The sequence below is a fragment of the Acomys russatus genome, chromosome 6, assembly GCF_903995435.1.
Source record: "Acomys russatus chromosome 6, mAcoRus1.1, whole genome shotgun sequence".
NCBI lineage: Eukaryota > Metazoa > Chordata > Mammalia > Rodentia > Muridae > Acomys > Acomys russatus.
Window position 1 is genome coordinate 85,848,373 of NC_067142.1, and position 15,514 is coordinate 85,863,886.

General features: G+C 50.8%; 1 protein-coding gene across 1 annotated transcript; it reads left to right on the plus strand.

The window, feature by feature from the left end:
* The first annotated feature begins 600 nt into the window (after window positions 1–600).
* Rd3 (RD3 regulator of GUCY2D) lies at window positions 601–10,006 on the plus strand. Its single transcript, XM_051148285.1, has 3 exons — window positions 601–774; window positions 6,898–7,250; window positions 8,920–10,006. The coding sequence occupies exons 2-3, from the start codon at window positions 6,955–6,957 to the stop codon at window positions 9,209–9,211; spliced, it is 588 nt and encodes a 195-aa protein (XP_051004242.1). The 5' UTR covers window positions 601–774; window positions 6,898–6,954; the 3' UTR covers window positions 9,212–10,006.
* The last annotated feature ends 5,508 nt before the right edge of the window (window positions 10,007–15,514 follow it).

Consider the following 15,514-nt stretch of genomic DNA (forward strand, 5'->3'; position numbering starts at 1 on the left):
GCGGGAAGCCCCTCAGTCCCTGGCGTCACTGTTACTTCCCAGGACCTGCTTTCTCCCTTCACCCCAGACCTACCTGTGCCTCTTTACCTGTGCTTGTCATGAGAGAAGGAAAGACAGTAAGGGAAGTGAGAAAGGTGGAGACCATCTTCACAGGCCCAGGTGCCCAGAATAAAGTCCTCCTGGAGGAAAGACTGCATTTGCATTCAGGGACCATCTGCTGGCGTTTGGAACCATCTGCTATGAACAGGTGCATGGAGTTTGATGAGGTTGGTGGCACCAAACTGGGTGGTGCTGGGAGAGGAAAGGGTTCAGAAGCCTTCCGGGAATAGCGTTCTCTCCGGGCCTGATCGCCTTGGCATCTGTGTCAGGTCAGCCCTCCCTCATCAGCTAATACTGCTGAGGGCCAAGAGGCTTAGGTGGGTCTCCATGGCAACCGAGGCTGGCCTGCCTCCAGGTTCTGCAGGGAGCTGTGGCTCTAGGGACACATGCACACTCCACAAATACAAACACCAGCCCAGCTGCGTCCCTCCTCCAGTTGGTGCCTCCAGTAAAACTTCTCAGAGAGGAAGCACAGGAGGCGCAGGAGGTGCCCTGAGTGGACTGAGGCTGAGGGAGGCTGTGGATGGAGCTCACCCTTCTGCCTCTGCTGGTTTGTAGCCGCTCAACATGCTACTTTCCCTAGAAAAGATCAAAGCGCTCTTCTCTCAGACTGGGAAGCAGAAAGCAGGACTCTCACAGTGACAGTGACGTTGCCCTGAAGGAGGTGGACCTCAGGTAAGAGGGGGTCTCCCCAGAATTGGCAGCTTCATGCCCTCCCCGTTAATAGCTAGCTCTTTAGCAACCAGCCACACTTGGCTTTGAGCTTGGAGGGGAGGCTCTCTGGCCATCTAGAAACCAGGAAGCAGGCTGGCTCCAGGACCCAGGTGGCCACGGCAGAGGGGGTCCCTTCAGACCTCGCCAACCAAAGATGACTGGACTCGGGCAGGATCCTGGGTGGCCCAGACTGGTTTTTTTCTTCATAAACTTGTAGGAAGCCTCAGCTATTATCCACTGTGGACTGAGCAAGCTTCTGAAAGAAACCAGCCTCGGTGGTCTCCCTCATGCCATGCAGAGGACACGGGGGTCGGGGAAGGTGGGGGGTGGCGGTGAAAGCAAATCTCAAATCAGAGGTATCATCCACCTGAGAAATGCAATGTTAGCACCTCTATGGTGCAGAGTCTGGTCTAGGCATCCAGCAGAGACCGTGAAGGGTGTGGTCCCCTCCACAGGGAAGCCTATGAGGTCTAGTCAGACACCAGGGAGGGAACCTGTGTGGAGGTGTAGAGGGGGTCAATGGAGATGGTCTCCTTATGACACTGAGGGAAGGGAGAGCTTCTTGGAGATTGTCTACTATAGTCAGACCTGAGTATTTGCACCTCAGCCTCTGTACGAAGAAAACCAACCGAGACCCATCAATTCACCCACCCGTCCATCCACCTATCCTTTACCCACCCGTCCATCCACCTATCCTTTACCCACCCATCCACCCACCCATCTGCCCCCCATCCATCTATGGACCCATCTATCCACACACGTATCCATCCATCCATTGCCCCACGTATTGATTTACCCACCCACCCACCTACCCGCCCACTCACCGATATATCCATCCATCCACTCACCCACTCACTCACCCACTCACTCTCATTCGTCTACCCATCCACCCAGCCATGCACACACACAGAGAAGCCCATGCATCCATGCACCCACCATTACAGAGGTTGAGATCTCAATGGGGAGCAATGGGGTCAGGCTATAGGTAGAAGTTGACTCTTAAGAGCTGGTTTTAGGGATAAGCAGGTCTTTGCCAGGTAGGTGAAATACCCACAGGCCAGGCCAGTTTACACCTGGCTTGGTGGATTATAGGTAAATTTTTTCTATTGGCAAAAAGAAACAAGAGAAAAACAGAGCCAGGAAGAGAATTAGTCAGAGAGGGGAGCGGTCACATGTGCTCTCTGGGCCTCTGCCAGGACCCAGGGTCTAGCCTCAGCTGACACAGCCTGTGCTGAGAGGTAACCTATGCCCTAGGGTCGCCAGGAACAGAGCCCTTCCTGGCCTGCAGATGCTGTGGGGAGCCCAGCTATACAATGGGAGAGCCGCAGCTGCTGCCCTGGGTGTGGCTCCCTCTGGACCAATAAACTGGGGTTCTTGGATCAAGGACAGCATCCCCCTCACTGTGTAGGACTAGTGAGTGTAGTGCCGGAACCTGAGTCCTCTTTCCTTAGGGATTCAGGCTTGGAGCGTTTCTAAGGTGAAACTGTCCTGAGGGATGTCCAGAAATAGGCCAGAGGAGGGGCTCAGAGTGTGCACAGAGGTGACAGTGTAGTGCAGGGGAGAGGCGGAGGTGAGAGGAGAGCGACTTCCAGGGGCAGCTTTTGTGTGGACCACCATGACTGATTAGACTCTCTTGGAAGGAACCGGGTTCAGCTCTCCCTACACAGCCACCAGATCACAGGGCCTGGGAAGGGCCAGGGCCATGTTGGGGTCACCCCAAGGGGCATGGGAAGCAGAGGCAAGATAGATAGGCTTTCCTTTCTGTTCTCCAGACCTTTGGGGGTCAGCAAGAACACATTTTTTCTGAAAAGTGTTTCTAAGTGAAATCACCAGAGTTGGATTAGCATAAACCAGCTCTGTAGAAATGTAGCCACCAACACATCCGTAGAAACAACGTACGACACAGTGATATCTGTGCTTTCCTATGCAGGTAAGATGATAAACTCTAGCGACATAGGTAATAAATGCTGTGTGTCCGAGTAACGGCGCGCGCACAACACTCCACAGATAGTGACTTTGAAGAGTCAGGACTATATTCTTCATCTTGGCTGGAGGGAAAGTCACAGAGGTTACGGAGGGATGCGCCAGCGTTATATGGTGGCCATACATGCCTGCACCATGTGCATGGCTGGTGCCGGTGGGAACTAGAAGGGTGTATCAGGTACCCCAGAATTGTGAGCCATTTTGTGGGTGCTGGTCCTCTGCAAGAGCAGCAAGTGCTCTTAGCTGCAGAGCCATCTCTCCAGATGCTACATTTTAAGTTAAAGATGCTAACAAAGGGCTGGAGAGATGGCTCAGTGGCTAAGAGTGCCACCTGCTCATCCAGAGGTCATAAGTTCAATTCCCAGCAACCACAGGGTGGCTCACAACCATCTATAATGTGATCTGATGCCCTCTTCTGCCATGCAGGTGTACATGCAGGCAGAACACTGTATATATAATAATAAATAAATTGTAAAAAAAAAAAAATGCTAACAAAGTTGTCCAAGTGCATAACATGATTCTCCTAGGACCCCAGGAACAGTCCCTGCACTAAGGGCCAGTGACCGCCACAGGTGGACCAGCCCTCTAATGTATAAAGCTTTTGTTTGGGCTTTTCTGATATTGCTAGCTCGAGGGTCAGTAGGCTAGATGTGTCAGGTACACCTGGCATTCTCTCTCCAGCCTCAGTATGCCTCATCTGAGACAGCAATTCACCAAAGGGATGGGGGTGAGGGTCGGGAACCAGTCCACCAGGCATGTCTAAGGTTAAAGGGAGGGTCAGGCTGTGCTCCTTACCAGGAGAGACTCAGGGAGATAACAGGGAGGTCGGGGAGCTGTCAGCAGCATCCTACCCCGGTTCCCTGACATGGGAGTGACATAGCCCCAAGATTCTCACAGACCACAGCACTGGGTGTCTCCACAGTCTTGGGTCCCTTGGTGTATCATCCTGACTGGCTTTCATTTCTTCTCTTCTCACTCTGGCTCACCACAGGCAGGGCCAGCATTTGGCCCATTCTCCCAGGCACCTGACAGGCAGAGGTAGCACTTGCTTCCAGAGTGTGAGCCAGGTTCTGGGATGGCAGACACAGGCGTTGCATAGGACATGGCTTCTTTGGTGCCTCACGGACACTCGGGACTGTGCTGCTCAGTGTGTCTACCCTGTGTGTAGTAGAGGGCTATAAGGCCTGGCTGGTCAGGGAGGGTGAGGCAGTGTGTGGTTATCAGATGGTGGCACACCGAGGTGCCTTCCACCCAGGAGCGCTGTCTCCTGTGGAAACATCACAGTGGCTTTCTGTAGAGACCCCCACCTCAGACTCCAGAGTGCTTGGATCACATGTTTCCCCAAACCTATTCTAGAACACACTTTCCTTGAGGGATCCTCACACCAGGCCCCAGGACTGCTGAGATCTCGGGACAGGCCAGCACATGGCCTGTGCCCGCTGGTGGAGAATTCCACAGCCATACGTGCTGACATGCAGGGAAGTTGAAACAAAAGTACAACAAAACACCAAAAAAAAAAAAAAAAAAAAAAAAAAACCTCATATAAAACAATTGTTTTTGCTATATGCTGGAGTTACATGCTTGTGTGTGTGCATGTAAACACACATGTATGTGGCTTGTCTGAATGGTTGGTGTGTAACACTGCCCACATCCACAAACTAGCATGGTCTCTAGATGTTCTCCCATACTCCAGCACCACTTTACACCACAGGTGTCCTAACTCCAGCTCACTTCAGTCCTCAAGCCCAGGCTTGTATCTGAGGCTGAGTGGGGAGTGGGCTCTGAGGTCACCAAGATCATGTCACAGGCTCCAGTACTGAGCTAATGTTAGGAGAGCCTGGAAGCCAGCCAGGGGTCTGCTCCTGAGGGAAGTAGAGCCTCCAGAGGGGGCAGTGAGGAGACTGGGAGCCACAGTCTCCCAGGGCAGGTCACACACAGCCTTGCTGGTCTGGAGTCTGCCTGGCTGGCAGCTGTCTACAGACTCTGTCCCTTCCTCCACCCTCCCTCTCCACCCTGTAGCCTTAAGAACTTAATCGGGCTTGGCCCTGAAGCCTCCTGGGGGAAGCAGCTGGCACCAGGGACAGAAATAGCTGCAACCAAAATCTTGCTGTTGATGGATCAGGGCCAGTGTGGAGGAGTGTGGGGGTGGGGAGCGGAAAGTTGAGACTGTCTTCTCCTCTCCAGTGAGACCCTCAAGCTGGACCCCAGAAGTTTAGGGTTCACGGGGCTCAGGAGACCCACACAGTCTTAGCCCCTGAAAAAATCTGCCTCTGTTGGGCAGCTCAGGTCTCAGGGCGAACACTGCCAGGGAGGCCGCTCCTGAGACCAGCTCTGGCTAGTGAGGTTGAACGCTTCCCTGTGTTCACTGGCCCTCTCATCTTTTGTTCAGTCATTTCATCAGCCCTCTTATTGTCTGTTATTTAATTTTTTGCTTAGTTTTTTGAATTCTTTGTGTATTCTAGATATTAATTTTATGTCACATGTCAGGCTGTCAAGTCCAAGGCTTGCTCCTATTCTGTAGGTTTCTCCTCTCAGATAACTCTCTTTTGCTGTATAGGAGTTTTTGAAATCTCTCCAGGTTCCCTTTGTCAATTGTGGGCCTCATTTCCTGAGTAACTAGCATCCTGCTGAGAAAGTCTTTGCTATGTGTTAGTGCATTTGTTGTTTTTAAATCTATTTTATACCTCTACCTTCCAACCCTTATCCACCCTATCCATTCCAACCCCCCCCCCCAATACTAGGGAGGAGAGAAAGAAGGTTGGGGGGGAGGGGGTGTAGACCTCTATAGACTACTTTCTGCTGAATAGGGATGCAGTCCCTTGGGGCAAGTTCAGTCTTGTCATCAGGTTATCCAGAAAACAGCAGCAGGACACCCCAGCAGCAGGACACCCCAGCAGCAGTGAGGGCAGCAACAGGAGGAACAGCAGCGCCCAAGGACCTCTCAGGGATCCCCCATTTATACCTCCTCGAGAGATCCCAGAATTGAACTACCTGCAGCTGGCACAAATCGCATCCCTACCAGAACACAAGACACATTATAGTTATCTGCTGTGGACAATCTGAAGCAGCCCCATATCCCACACCTAAAATACATATGAAATGTAAATAGGAAAAACACATTCACACAATACAATCAAGTTTAAAGAACCTAAACCTTTCACTACAGCTATGTCTGAAGTGTTTTCCTACTTTCTCCGCTAACAGTTGTTGGATTTCTGGTCTCATGTTGAAGTCTGATCAATGTAGAGTTGGCTTTTTAACCTGCTGTCCTTGCTCGGCAGCCCTGTGTACACCTTGGACTAAGGCTGGGCTTTCCACCCAGGCCATCAGCTCTCTCAGCCCTGTGTCTGACATCTGCCCTTACTCTCACCTTGCTCATGCACAACTCCTCCTTTGGACCCCTTCACCATCACCTCCCCTCCCCCACCCCTGTAGATAACTGAGCTCTTCTCCAGTTATGGTGTCTTGTGTCTCATGGAGAGCAGGGGCCCAAATACTTTCATGTTTGTGTCCCTCCATTGAACCTGGCGAATGCTTACTGGATTGATGAACTGTGAATGGTGGGTGAGTTGAGGTTTATCAGGGAAATGTCAACCCACACATCCTTACGCTGGAGGCATTTGATACTGTGTTTTCTTGTTGGGCTGGCTGGCAGAGGCTCTAAGTATTATGGGTGTGGGTGTGTTGTACATGTGTACTGTGTGTTGTATGTTGTTTGCTCTGTCTCTATGTTTGTGTTGTGTGTGCTTTCCCCCGTAGGTCGTGGGGATATTGTTGTGCTTAGCTATGCATGTCCTGTTTCCTGCTTTGTTTAGGATTGGTGAGGTTGGGAAACAAGTTCTCTGGGTCCAATCATCACAGTGATTTCAGGACTATCACCATCGTTACATACACTACACCTGTGTAAGGCTTACGTGAACCAAGCTAATTCACAATTGCTCCTAAAATGGCCCTATTTTGTTTTCCATAATTCAGAATTTCGCTCAGTGGTTGTGACCTATGTGAGGCCACACGGCTGTAAGGGGTGGGGGTGGGAGCAGATGTTCTCAGTGGGGACCCAACTCTCCTCTCTTCTTCTTGGTCTCTTGGATTCTTCCTTAGCTGACAAGGTGTATAGAGAAGACCTACTTCTCTGTCTCAGAAGGACCTAGGGGGACCATGTCCCTCATCCCATGGCTCCGGTGGAATGACGCTCCACCCAGGTTGTCAGCCCGGAGCCCCGCCGAGATGGTGCTGGAGACGCTCATGATGGAACTGGCGGGGCAGCTGAGAGAAGTGGAGAGGCAACAGAGGGAGCGTCGCAGCGCTGTCAGGAAGATCTGCACTGGTGTGGACTACAGCTGGCTGGCCAGCACGCCCAGGCCCACCTATGACCTCAGCCCCGGAGAGCGGCTGCAGCTGGAGGATGTATGTGCCAAGATCCACCCATCCTACTGTGGGCCTGCCATCCTCAGGTAACGTGGCATTGGGCTGGGAACCAATTAAGACCCTTCTGGCTCCACAGAAGGAGACTGAAGTTGCAGAAGCCTAAGACTACTAGGAGCAGAGCCAGAAGGCATGAGTGGGCCCTCTAATAATAGAGGGCATAAGGCAGGAAAAGGAACTCAAAAGGCTATTGGACCTGTTGAGAGACTTCATCTGGGGCAGGAAGCAGATCCTGGAGGACCTCAGGCTGTGGTGGGTGGGGCTCAGGCTGTGATAGGTGGGACTCAGCTGTGGTGGGTGGGGCTCAGCTGTGATGGGTGGGGCTCAGGCTGTGGTGGGTGGGGCTCAGGCTGTGATAGGTGGAATTCAGCCGTGGTGGGTGGGGCTCAGGTTGTGGTGGGTGGGGCTCAGCTGTGGTGGGTGGGACTCAAAGCCTCTAAATTCTGTGCTGTTCTTGCTGGGTAGTTATGGACCAGCTTGTCAGCTCCTTTGTCCTCTGTTTATCTTTAATGTCTCCTACTTCTGCTACATTTCCTCTTTCTCTTTTAGCCCAGGCTAGCCTAGGACTCACTACATAGCCTAGGCTGGTCTCAAATTCACAGCAATCCTGCAGTATTCCTCCCTTAGGAACTTTCCCAGGCAATCTCTCTAAAACTGGTGTCTTAATTATTCTGTTGCGGTCAACTTTGACACTGGTCAGCCTGAGGTCTGAGTGTGTGTATGAGGAAGAGGGAACAAGTATGGCTCAGCAAGTGTGTGTGAGAGCTCAGGGCACCATGTGGGTAAAGCTTGGGTACAACACCTTCCTGAGGCTGTGGCTGCCTACCTCCGTCCCCACAGAATTGGCCGAGTCAGTCCAAAACCAGGGATGATTCCAAAAGAACCCCTTGCCGGCCTTTCCCTTTGTAAAGGGCAAATCTACAGCCAGACGCTTTGACCCGACTCCTCCCATCCCCCTCAACAGTGCCCAGTGTGCGCTCTCTGAAATTCCCAAAAGGAAGACTTTGCCCTTATTTCCCCCTCTGGTTTTTGTGGTCTTATTGCTGGCTGTCTTCCTTTTAGACTGAGCTCTCCCATTTTTCTGAGTTTATATGACTGAGACCCCTAAAACTATTTACTTCAGAAGAGAAGATGGAGCTGACGTAGACTCCTACGCTGGTGCTAGAGGGAGCCTGAGCTGCCTGCCAAACCCACAGTGAGGGGACTCCTTACTGCGACTGCTGTTGAGGATGGAGGAAGGCAGAGATCTCATGGATGACACCTGAGCTCTAGGGAGAAATGTTCCAGACAGAAGAAACAGCTAGGGAGACACACAGGACCAAGAGCATGTCCATCACCCTGAAAAGACACGCAACTGGGAGAGATGGTCTCCATGACTACACGCAGTAACACAGTCAGACATGCATTTCAGCTCCATCCCTGGGCAGGTGGAAGAGGCAGAGGGGCGAACAGACAGCCAGGCTGCGGTTGCTGTGCGCATCTCTGAGGACTGTCAGCCCATGGCTTACAGAGCTTAGTCAGGCTACTTGCATATGAGTGCGTCCCTTGTGAAAAGGCAGGTGTTGCCTTTTACAGATTGGGAAATTGAGGCTCATTGGTGAACAAATCTGAGATTTGAGCTCACGACTGACAAGAGCAAGGCGGGGTGTTCTGGCAAAGGGGTGCTCAGCCCATTACGTCATGTCCCTCCCCCTGCAGGTTCCGACAGCTGCTGGCCGAACGAGAGCCAGAGGTGCAGGAGGTGGCACGGCTCTTCCGCTCCGTGCTGCAAGAGGCCCTGGAGAAGACGAAGCAGGAGGAGGAATCCCATAGACTGACGCGTCAGTGGAGCCTGAGGCCCCGAGGCAGCCTGTCCTCCTTCAAGACCCGCGCACGCATTGCGCCCTTCGCCAGTGACATCCGGACCATCTCGGAGGACGTGGAGCGCGATGCGCCACCCCCGCCGCGCACCTGGAGCATGCCAGAGTTCAGGGCGCCCCAGGCCGACTGACCGCCCTGGGCGTGACCTGCAGGAGGGAATGACAGGCCGGTGACCAGGTCCCGGTGCTGGAGCCTCCCCACCTACCAAGTAGCTCTGCTAGACCACCGAGCCACCTACCCCAGAAAGCACACCTGCTTGGCTGCAGGGTGAAGTCAGGACTTGAGCCTAGTTCCTCCTCAACAAGGTCTCCACTTCCCAGCCTGCTGTAGACTAAAGGCCTGGTGTTGGAGCGGGTTCCTCCCTACCTCCTACCACTGTCTGGAATAAGGAAGTGTCTGCCTTTTGGGCAAGGCCTGCATTCTCACCCCAACTTCCGGAATGTCCCACTCACCCTATCCATTCAGGGCACCTTTGCTGGTGACCAGATGACACTCACTGCGAGGGAGCCGTATCCTCGGGGCCCACCACAGCTGGTCTGGACATCAGAGACTGTTCAACCCACTGTCCTGCTAGTGAGTGAAAAATGAGTCTCGCACGGGTCTCCCTGCTTTTGCCTTAACCCTGATCCCTCCAGTGTGAGACTGTCCCTGCCTCTGAGTCCTTGAATACTGGGTTATGATGAGACAGGACCAATGAGTGCATCTCCACGCGCTGTGGTCTTTCCTGTTCCTTACTATCGAGTGGGTCAGGGTGGGGCCAAGGCTAGGGGTGGGTAGACAGGATGACTGCAACTCCCACCCCACAGTGTCATCATGTGGAGTGTGGCCAGTCCAGAGTCAGGGCTCAGAACCCTCCAGACCTGCTGCCTGAGCCGAGGCCTCTGATCCTGTCCACACCTGCTCCCCAGCTTTCCCCTCCACTGCCCGGGTGGGTGAACCGTCCCAAGTAGTTTCCTGCAGCTCATGCTCCGACCGATGGTGCATGAGTGGAAGAGGCCAGCTGCCTACGACCCCACCCCCACCCCCTACCCCCCCACCCCCTCACACTCTAGAGCAGAAATAGGGTGCAGGGGAGAGGGTGAGCAAAGTGTCTGTCTCAAGCACTCAGTGTGTGCCCAGAAAACACAAGTGAACCTTATAAAAAACGCCAGGGGAGGAAAACAACCTAGTAAGCATGCAGTCCCTGCTCAGTGGGAAGGCCTTGCCTCTTTTCTCCTCTGCTCTCCCTCCCTCCCTCCCTCCTCTTCAAGACAGGCTCTCACCAAGGCTTGCTTGTCAAGTGTTTCTCCTGCTCCAGCCTCCTGAGCGCTGAGGCTATGGACCAGGTGTTCCTTTTAAGTGATCTGGTTTTGGTACTTGCCTGGAATCTGCAGACTACAGGCTGGCACATCCCTCTTACCCTCCGCTGTCAGGATGAAGGAGCTGATTGCTCATTAGCATAATCTCTTCTAAATAAAAACACCTTAAACGCATCCTTTACTGGAAGATACAGAGCCCTTTACTCAGATGCCAAACTTTGCTGTGTTATGGTTCCATTCAGGTCTCTGCTCTCCTCAAACAAAAGGGAAAGCCGAGGTTGCTGTCCCTGCCAGCCTCCTCAGTATTGTCCTGCTTTGTCCCTTCACAACTGTGACTAAAGCCTCAGAGGGTCCCACAGCCCATCCCTGCACCCAGGCTGTTGAAGGGACTAACAGCACTTGCTGCCATTTCTACTTTAAAAATTCAGGGACAACAAGTGAAAATGTCTGATGAGAGGCTGGAGGGGAGAGCTCAGGACAAAGATGGACCCTCTACCTCCTGAGCTGGGGCTGGAGCTGCACCACCTGATGGCTGCATTTTGTTTCTGGGTTTTTTTTGTTGTTGTTTTTTTTGTTTTTTGGTGTGTGTGTGTGTGGTGCTTTTTACTTGTTGTGAAAACTTTCAAGTACTAGAACGAAAAGGAAGCTTTACTGGTTATTAATATTTCATGCTTTAATATCTCACCTCAAAAATGTGGCATACTTTAATATGAATCCCAGATACGATTCTTCCTGAATACTTCTGTGTGCTCTGCAAAAAGAGAACATCCCAAAGTTGGGGTTAAAAAAAAAATATATATATATATATATATTTATGCCCGGCAGGTTTCTTAATTCTTCCATAAATGAGGAAATAGCAAAAAGTGCCAACCATTTGCACCAGCAAATAGTAGCTATTAATATTACATATTTTTATTAATATGAAATAGTAAATATATATATATATATATATAGATAGATATAGATATGGCTGGATGTGGTGACACACACCTTTAGTCCCAGAACTCAGGAGGCAGAGCCAGGAAGATCTCTGAGTTTGAGGCCAGCCTGGTTTACAGAGTGAGTTCAGCACTACACTGAGAAACCCTGTCTTGCAACACACACACAGACACACACAGACACACACACACACACACACTGATGTTCTAACTGCCAATACAATTAACACAAATTTTCATATTATCTGATACTTAGTCCACACTTAAATTGCCCACTTTCCCCAACATACGACTCCTGCATTTTGTGTCTGAGGGTGTGGCTCTCATCAAATCCTACACATCCACACATGGACCTGAATATTACGATTTATTTATACTCAGTCATATAGTGGTCTGTAATTCTACAGTGGAGCATCATTTATGATAAACAGCAAGTAAAGGATAATGACCCTGAACGTCAGTAAAGATGCTCTCGGCTCCGATTGTCACTGCAGCCATTAGATAACACCTCTTTAGGACAACCAAGATCCCTAATACTTGAGAAGGAATGCCCACAACTGTAGTGGAACAGAACGGTTTGCATGTGGGCACACGAGTCGTGTTGAAAGCATGGTCTGCAGCTTGTGGCAGAATGGCCAAGAACGGTCATCATAACATCCAAGGACATTCTGTCTTCTGATGTAGACGATCATATTGTCAGCTAAAAAAAAGACATTAGGGACAGGGATGTATGCCACAGTGAGGTCTGTGAGAGAGAGAGAGAGAGAGAGAGAGAGAGAGAGAGAGAGAGAGAGAGAGAGAGAGAGAGAGGTTTGTTTGTTTTTGTTTGTTTTTCGAGACATGGTTTCTCTGTGTTAACCTTGGCTGTCCTGGACTTGCTCTGTAGACCAGGCTGGCCTTGAACTCACAGCGATCCACCTGCCTCTCCCTCCCGAGTGCTGGGATTAAAGGTGTGCGCCACCACGTCCGGCAGGTTTCTTAATTCTTCCATAAATGAGGAAAATAGCAAAAAGTGCCAACCATTTGCACCAGCAAATAGTAGCTATTAATATTACATATTTTTAAAATATGAAATAGTAAAAAGCTATTGGCAGTGCAAGGTAGGGGGCACATGCTTGGTTTAGTACTTCAGGAGCGTCCCAGTGCACACCTGAGTCACACCCAAGGAGGGAAAAGGCTGAGGAGAACGAGCTGTAACAAATCCACATTCTTTGTAGTCTGTTATCTCTCAGGTTCAGTCTGCATGTTTGCTTTAAGCCACAAATAGCTACTGAGCAGTTATTACAAGTTCCATGGGAAGTTGTCTTTTAGGCTAAGAAGTCTTCAAGATTTCTTATGAAGTCTTAAAGAGAAAAAACTGTTTTGCTTCCAAAATACTATAACATCTCTGCGCTGTATGTCCAACGCGCTCCGTGAGAGCTCTGAGCTCATCTGCCTTATTGGTACTGTCAGCTCTGCACTCACACTGAGGAGACCTGCCAGGCCTGTGCAGCTAGCAAGCTGAGGAAACTTGGAATTCTGGTCTACGCTGGCAAGATGCCTCGTTCCCTAAGGCCGACACGACGGCCAGTCCAGGACGTGAAGAACTGGTCGGCAGGGAATATGGCGTGAAAGTCTGAGTCTACATCCTCAGGGCCAGGCTGTAGTGAGAACTGCGAGTGTGTGTGAAAGGCAGGTTGTGGGAAACACACTTGCTTGGGGAAAGAATCGGGGCCCTGCTCCCCTTGTAGGTGTGGAGGCTGAGCCTGACTTGGAAACACATGGTCCTGGGGCTGAGGCCACCACATCTGTTGTTAAAGACGTTGCTGGTGACAAGCTGCAGGTTCCTGCCTCTCAGTCAAGGCCTGGCAGAGCTGGCCCATGGATTCCCACACTCCCTTGCTTCATCTGCGGCAGACTCTGCACCGTCTGTTTTTGTCTCTGCATCCCTGGGAACTCCATCAGCATGCTGCTCTGATTCATAGTCTTTTTCTGCACTTGGGGGCTCACCACTGGAAAACCTACTATTTTATTTTATTTTTGGTTTTTTTCGAGACAGGGTTTCTTTGTGTAGCCTTTGCTGTCCTGGACTCACTTTGTAGACCAGGCTGGAAACCTACTATTTTAAACAATGGAGAAAAGATGTAAGATCATCTCCAAGATGGATACTGAAAATATTTGGGACGCCTTAGTCATTTCTCATTTAAAAAATACTACTAATAAAAACGACTCATAGAGGAAATGAACATTGTAATTCAAACAAACAAACAAGCCTGTCTACCAGAAAAATAAAGTGCCGTTAGGGGTATTATCCAGTGAGGTACTGGACTCCTGGGAAAAGTCAAAGTTGTTGTTTAATTAACAAAATTAAGAAACGACTACCAGTCAACCATAAGAACACAAAGGTCGAATAAAGAAACCAGGACGGTAGTAAAGTACGACAAAAACCGCCAGAGCCAAACTAAAAGAAATACTCCGGAAAAATCACTTCCTTTGAAGAGGAAAGAGAGACCGAAGTGGCCATCAAACCCGGACATATTAACCCGCAAAAAGGTGCAGCCTCAAATCTGGGGGAGCCTTCACCGTCTGGCCACAGACGATTACAAAACCTGGGCCTAAGGCCCGGCTGCTCGCCACGCGTGGAAAGGCTATCCGAGGGGCCACCAGCCCGAAGCCGCCCGCAACCCAGAGATCCTGACGGAAGTCGCCGTGGCCCCGCCCTCCTCCTCCGGTCGTTTCTGAGGGTGTGCGCAAGCGCGCCCGGAAGTCCCGCCCCGCCGTACTCCGCCTGTCATGCCTCGGGGAAGTTTCCAGCATGACAGGAGGCTGTCCGGCCAGGTTTGGGCGCAGTGAGTGAGAGACTGTGTGCTTGGTGTACAGAGGAGGACTAAGCTCAAAGTCACACCGTTGTGAACACATAGGGAAAGCTGTTCCCACGCTCTGGTAGTAAAATGGACATTTTGTATTCAATCTTGGGAGATACCAGCCTCTCCGTTCCCAGAGTTACATGTCCAAAAAAATTCCCTGACTTAGGAAAGTAATTGGAATTGTAAAGAACTAAGCCATAAGGTTAATAAGGCTTTTATCTTGTTGACTGTAAAACTGCTGAAGATAGGAAAAAGGTTTGAAATGAATGCCCAGGGACCCAGAGGTGGTGAAATAATTTTGGGTTCTTTTGAGAGCAGAACAGAATTCTCAGACATTCTCAGATATTCACCTCCCACACATTTTGGAGTTTTTTTTCCCCCAAAACATTTATTTTTATTTTCTGTGTATGAGTGCTTTGCCTGCAAGAATGTATATGTGCCACATGCGTTCCTAGTGCACACAGAGGCCACATGGCATTGCATCCTTTGGAACTGGAGTCCCAGATGGTTGTGAGCCACCATGTAGGTTTTGGAAATTGAACTCAAGTCCTCTAGCAGAGTAGTCAGGCCTCAACCACTGAGCCATCTTTCCAGATCCCAAAGCATTTCTTTATATCCTCTTTGGTAAGCTTTTATGCTATTACATTTATTATCGTTGTTGTTATTACCTTTGTTGAAAACTAGGCCATAAACATGCACATTGGCCCGGCTCCGTCCCATGGAGACTGTCACCTGCTGACCTTACAGTCACTAAGGGGCCACCTACACATACTGTCCCACTGAAATGGCTTCAGGGTGACCATACACACAGGGCTGCTAACCAGGCTCTCCTCTGGGGTTCTTGCGAGGGCTCAGGGGAAGCCTGCCTGCAGCTCCTACCTGTTTATGCTAACAGCAGCAGCACAGCACACACAGGAGCCAGCTGGTCACCTTTGCCAGTGGCACTACCCAATACCCACACAGCCCAGGAGTGTTTCCACTGCTGTGTACACGTCCATCAGCACTGGGCACTGCAGGGTCCTCTGCCTCTTCCCAGAGGTCAAGAAGATGCAACAGTGAGCAGGAAAGATGCTAAGGGGTATAGTAACCCAGACTGCGTCACACACACCTGTCATCTGTTCTTGGGAAACCCCCCTCCTCCCACAGCCTTCTGAGGAATTCAGAGAACCTGGCACTTATCTATCTCCTCTGGTGGAACACTCAGGTTGTCCCACACCTGACGCATCTCCCAGGTGCGTGCTGGCCCAGTCAGGCTTCTACTGCTGCCATGAAACACCGTGACCAAAAAGCAAGTTATATGGCTCCCACTTCCATGTCACTGCTCATCACTGAAGGAAGTCAGGACAGGAAC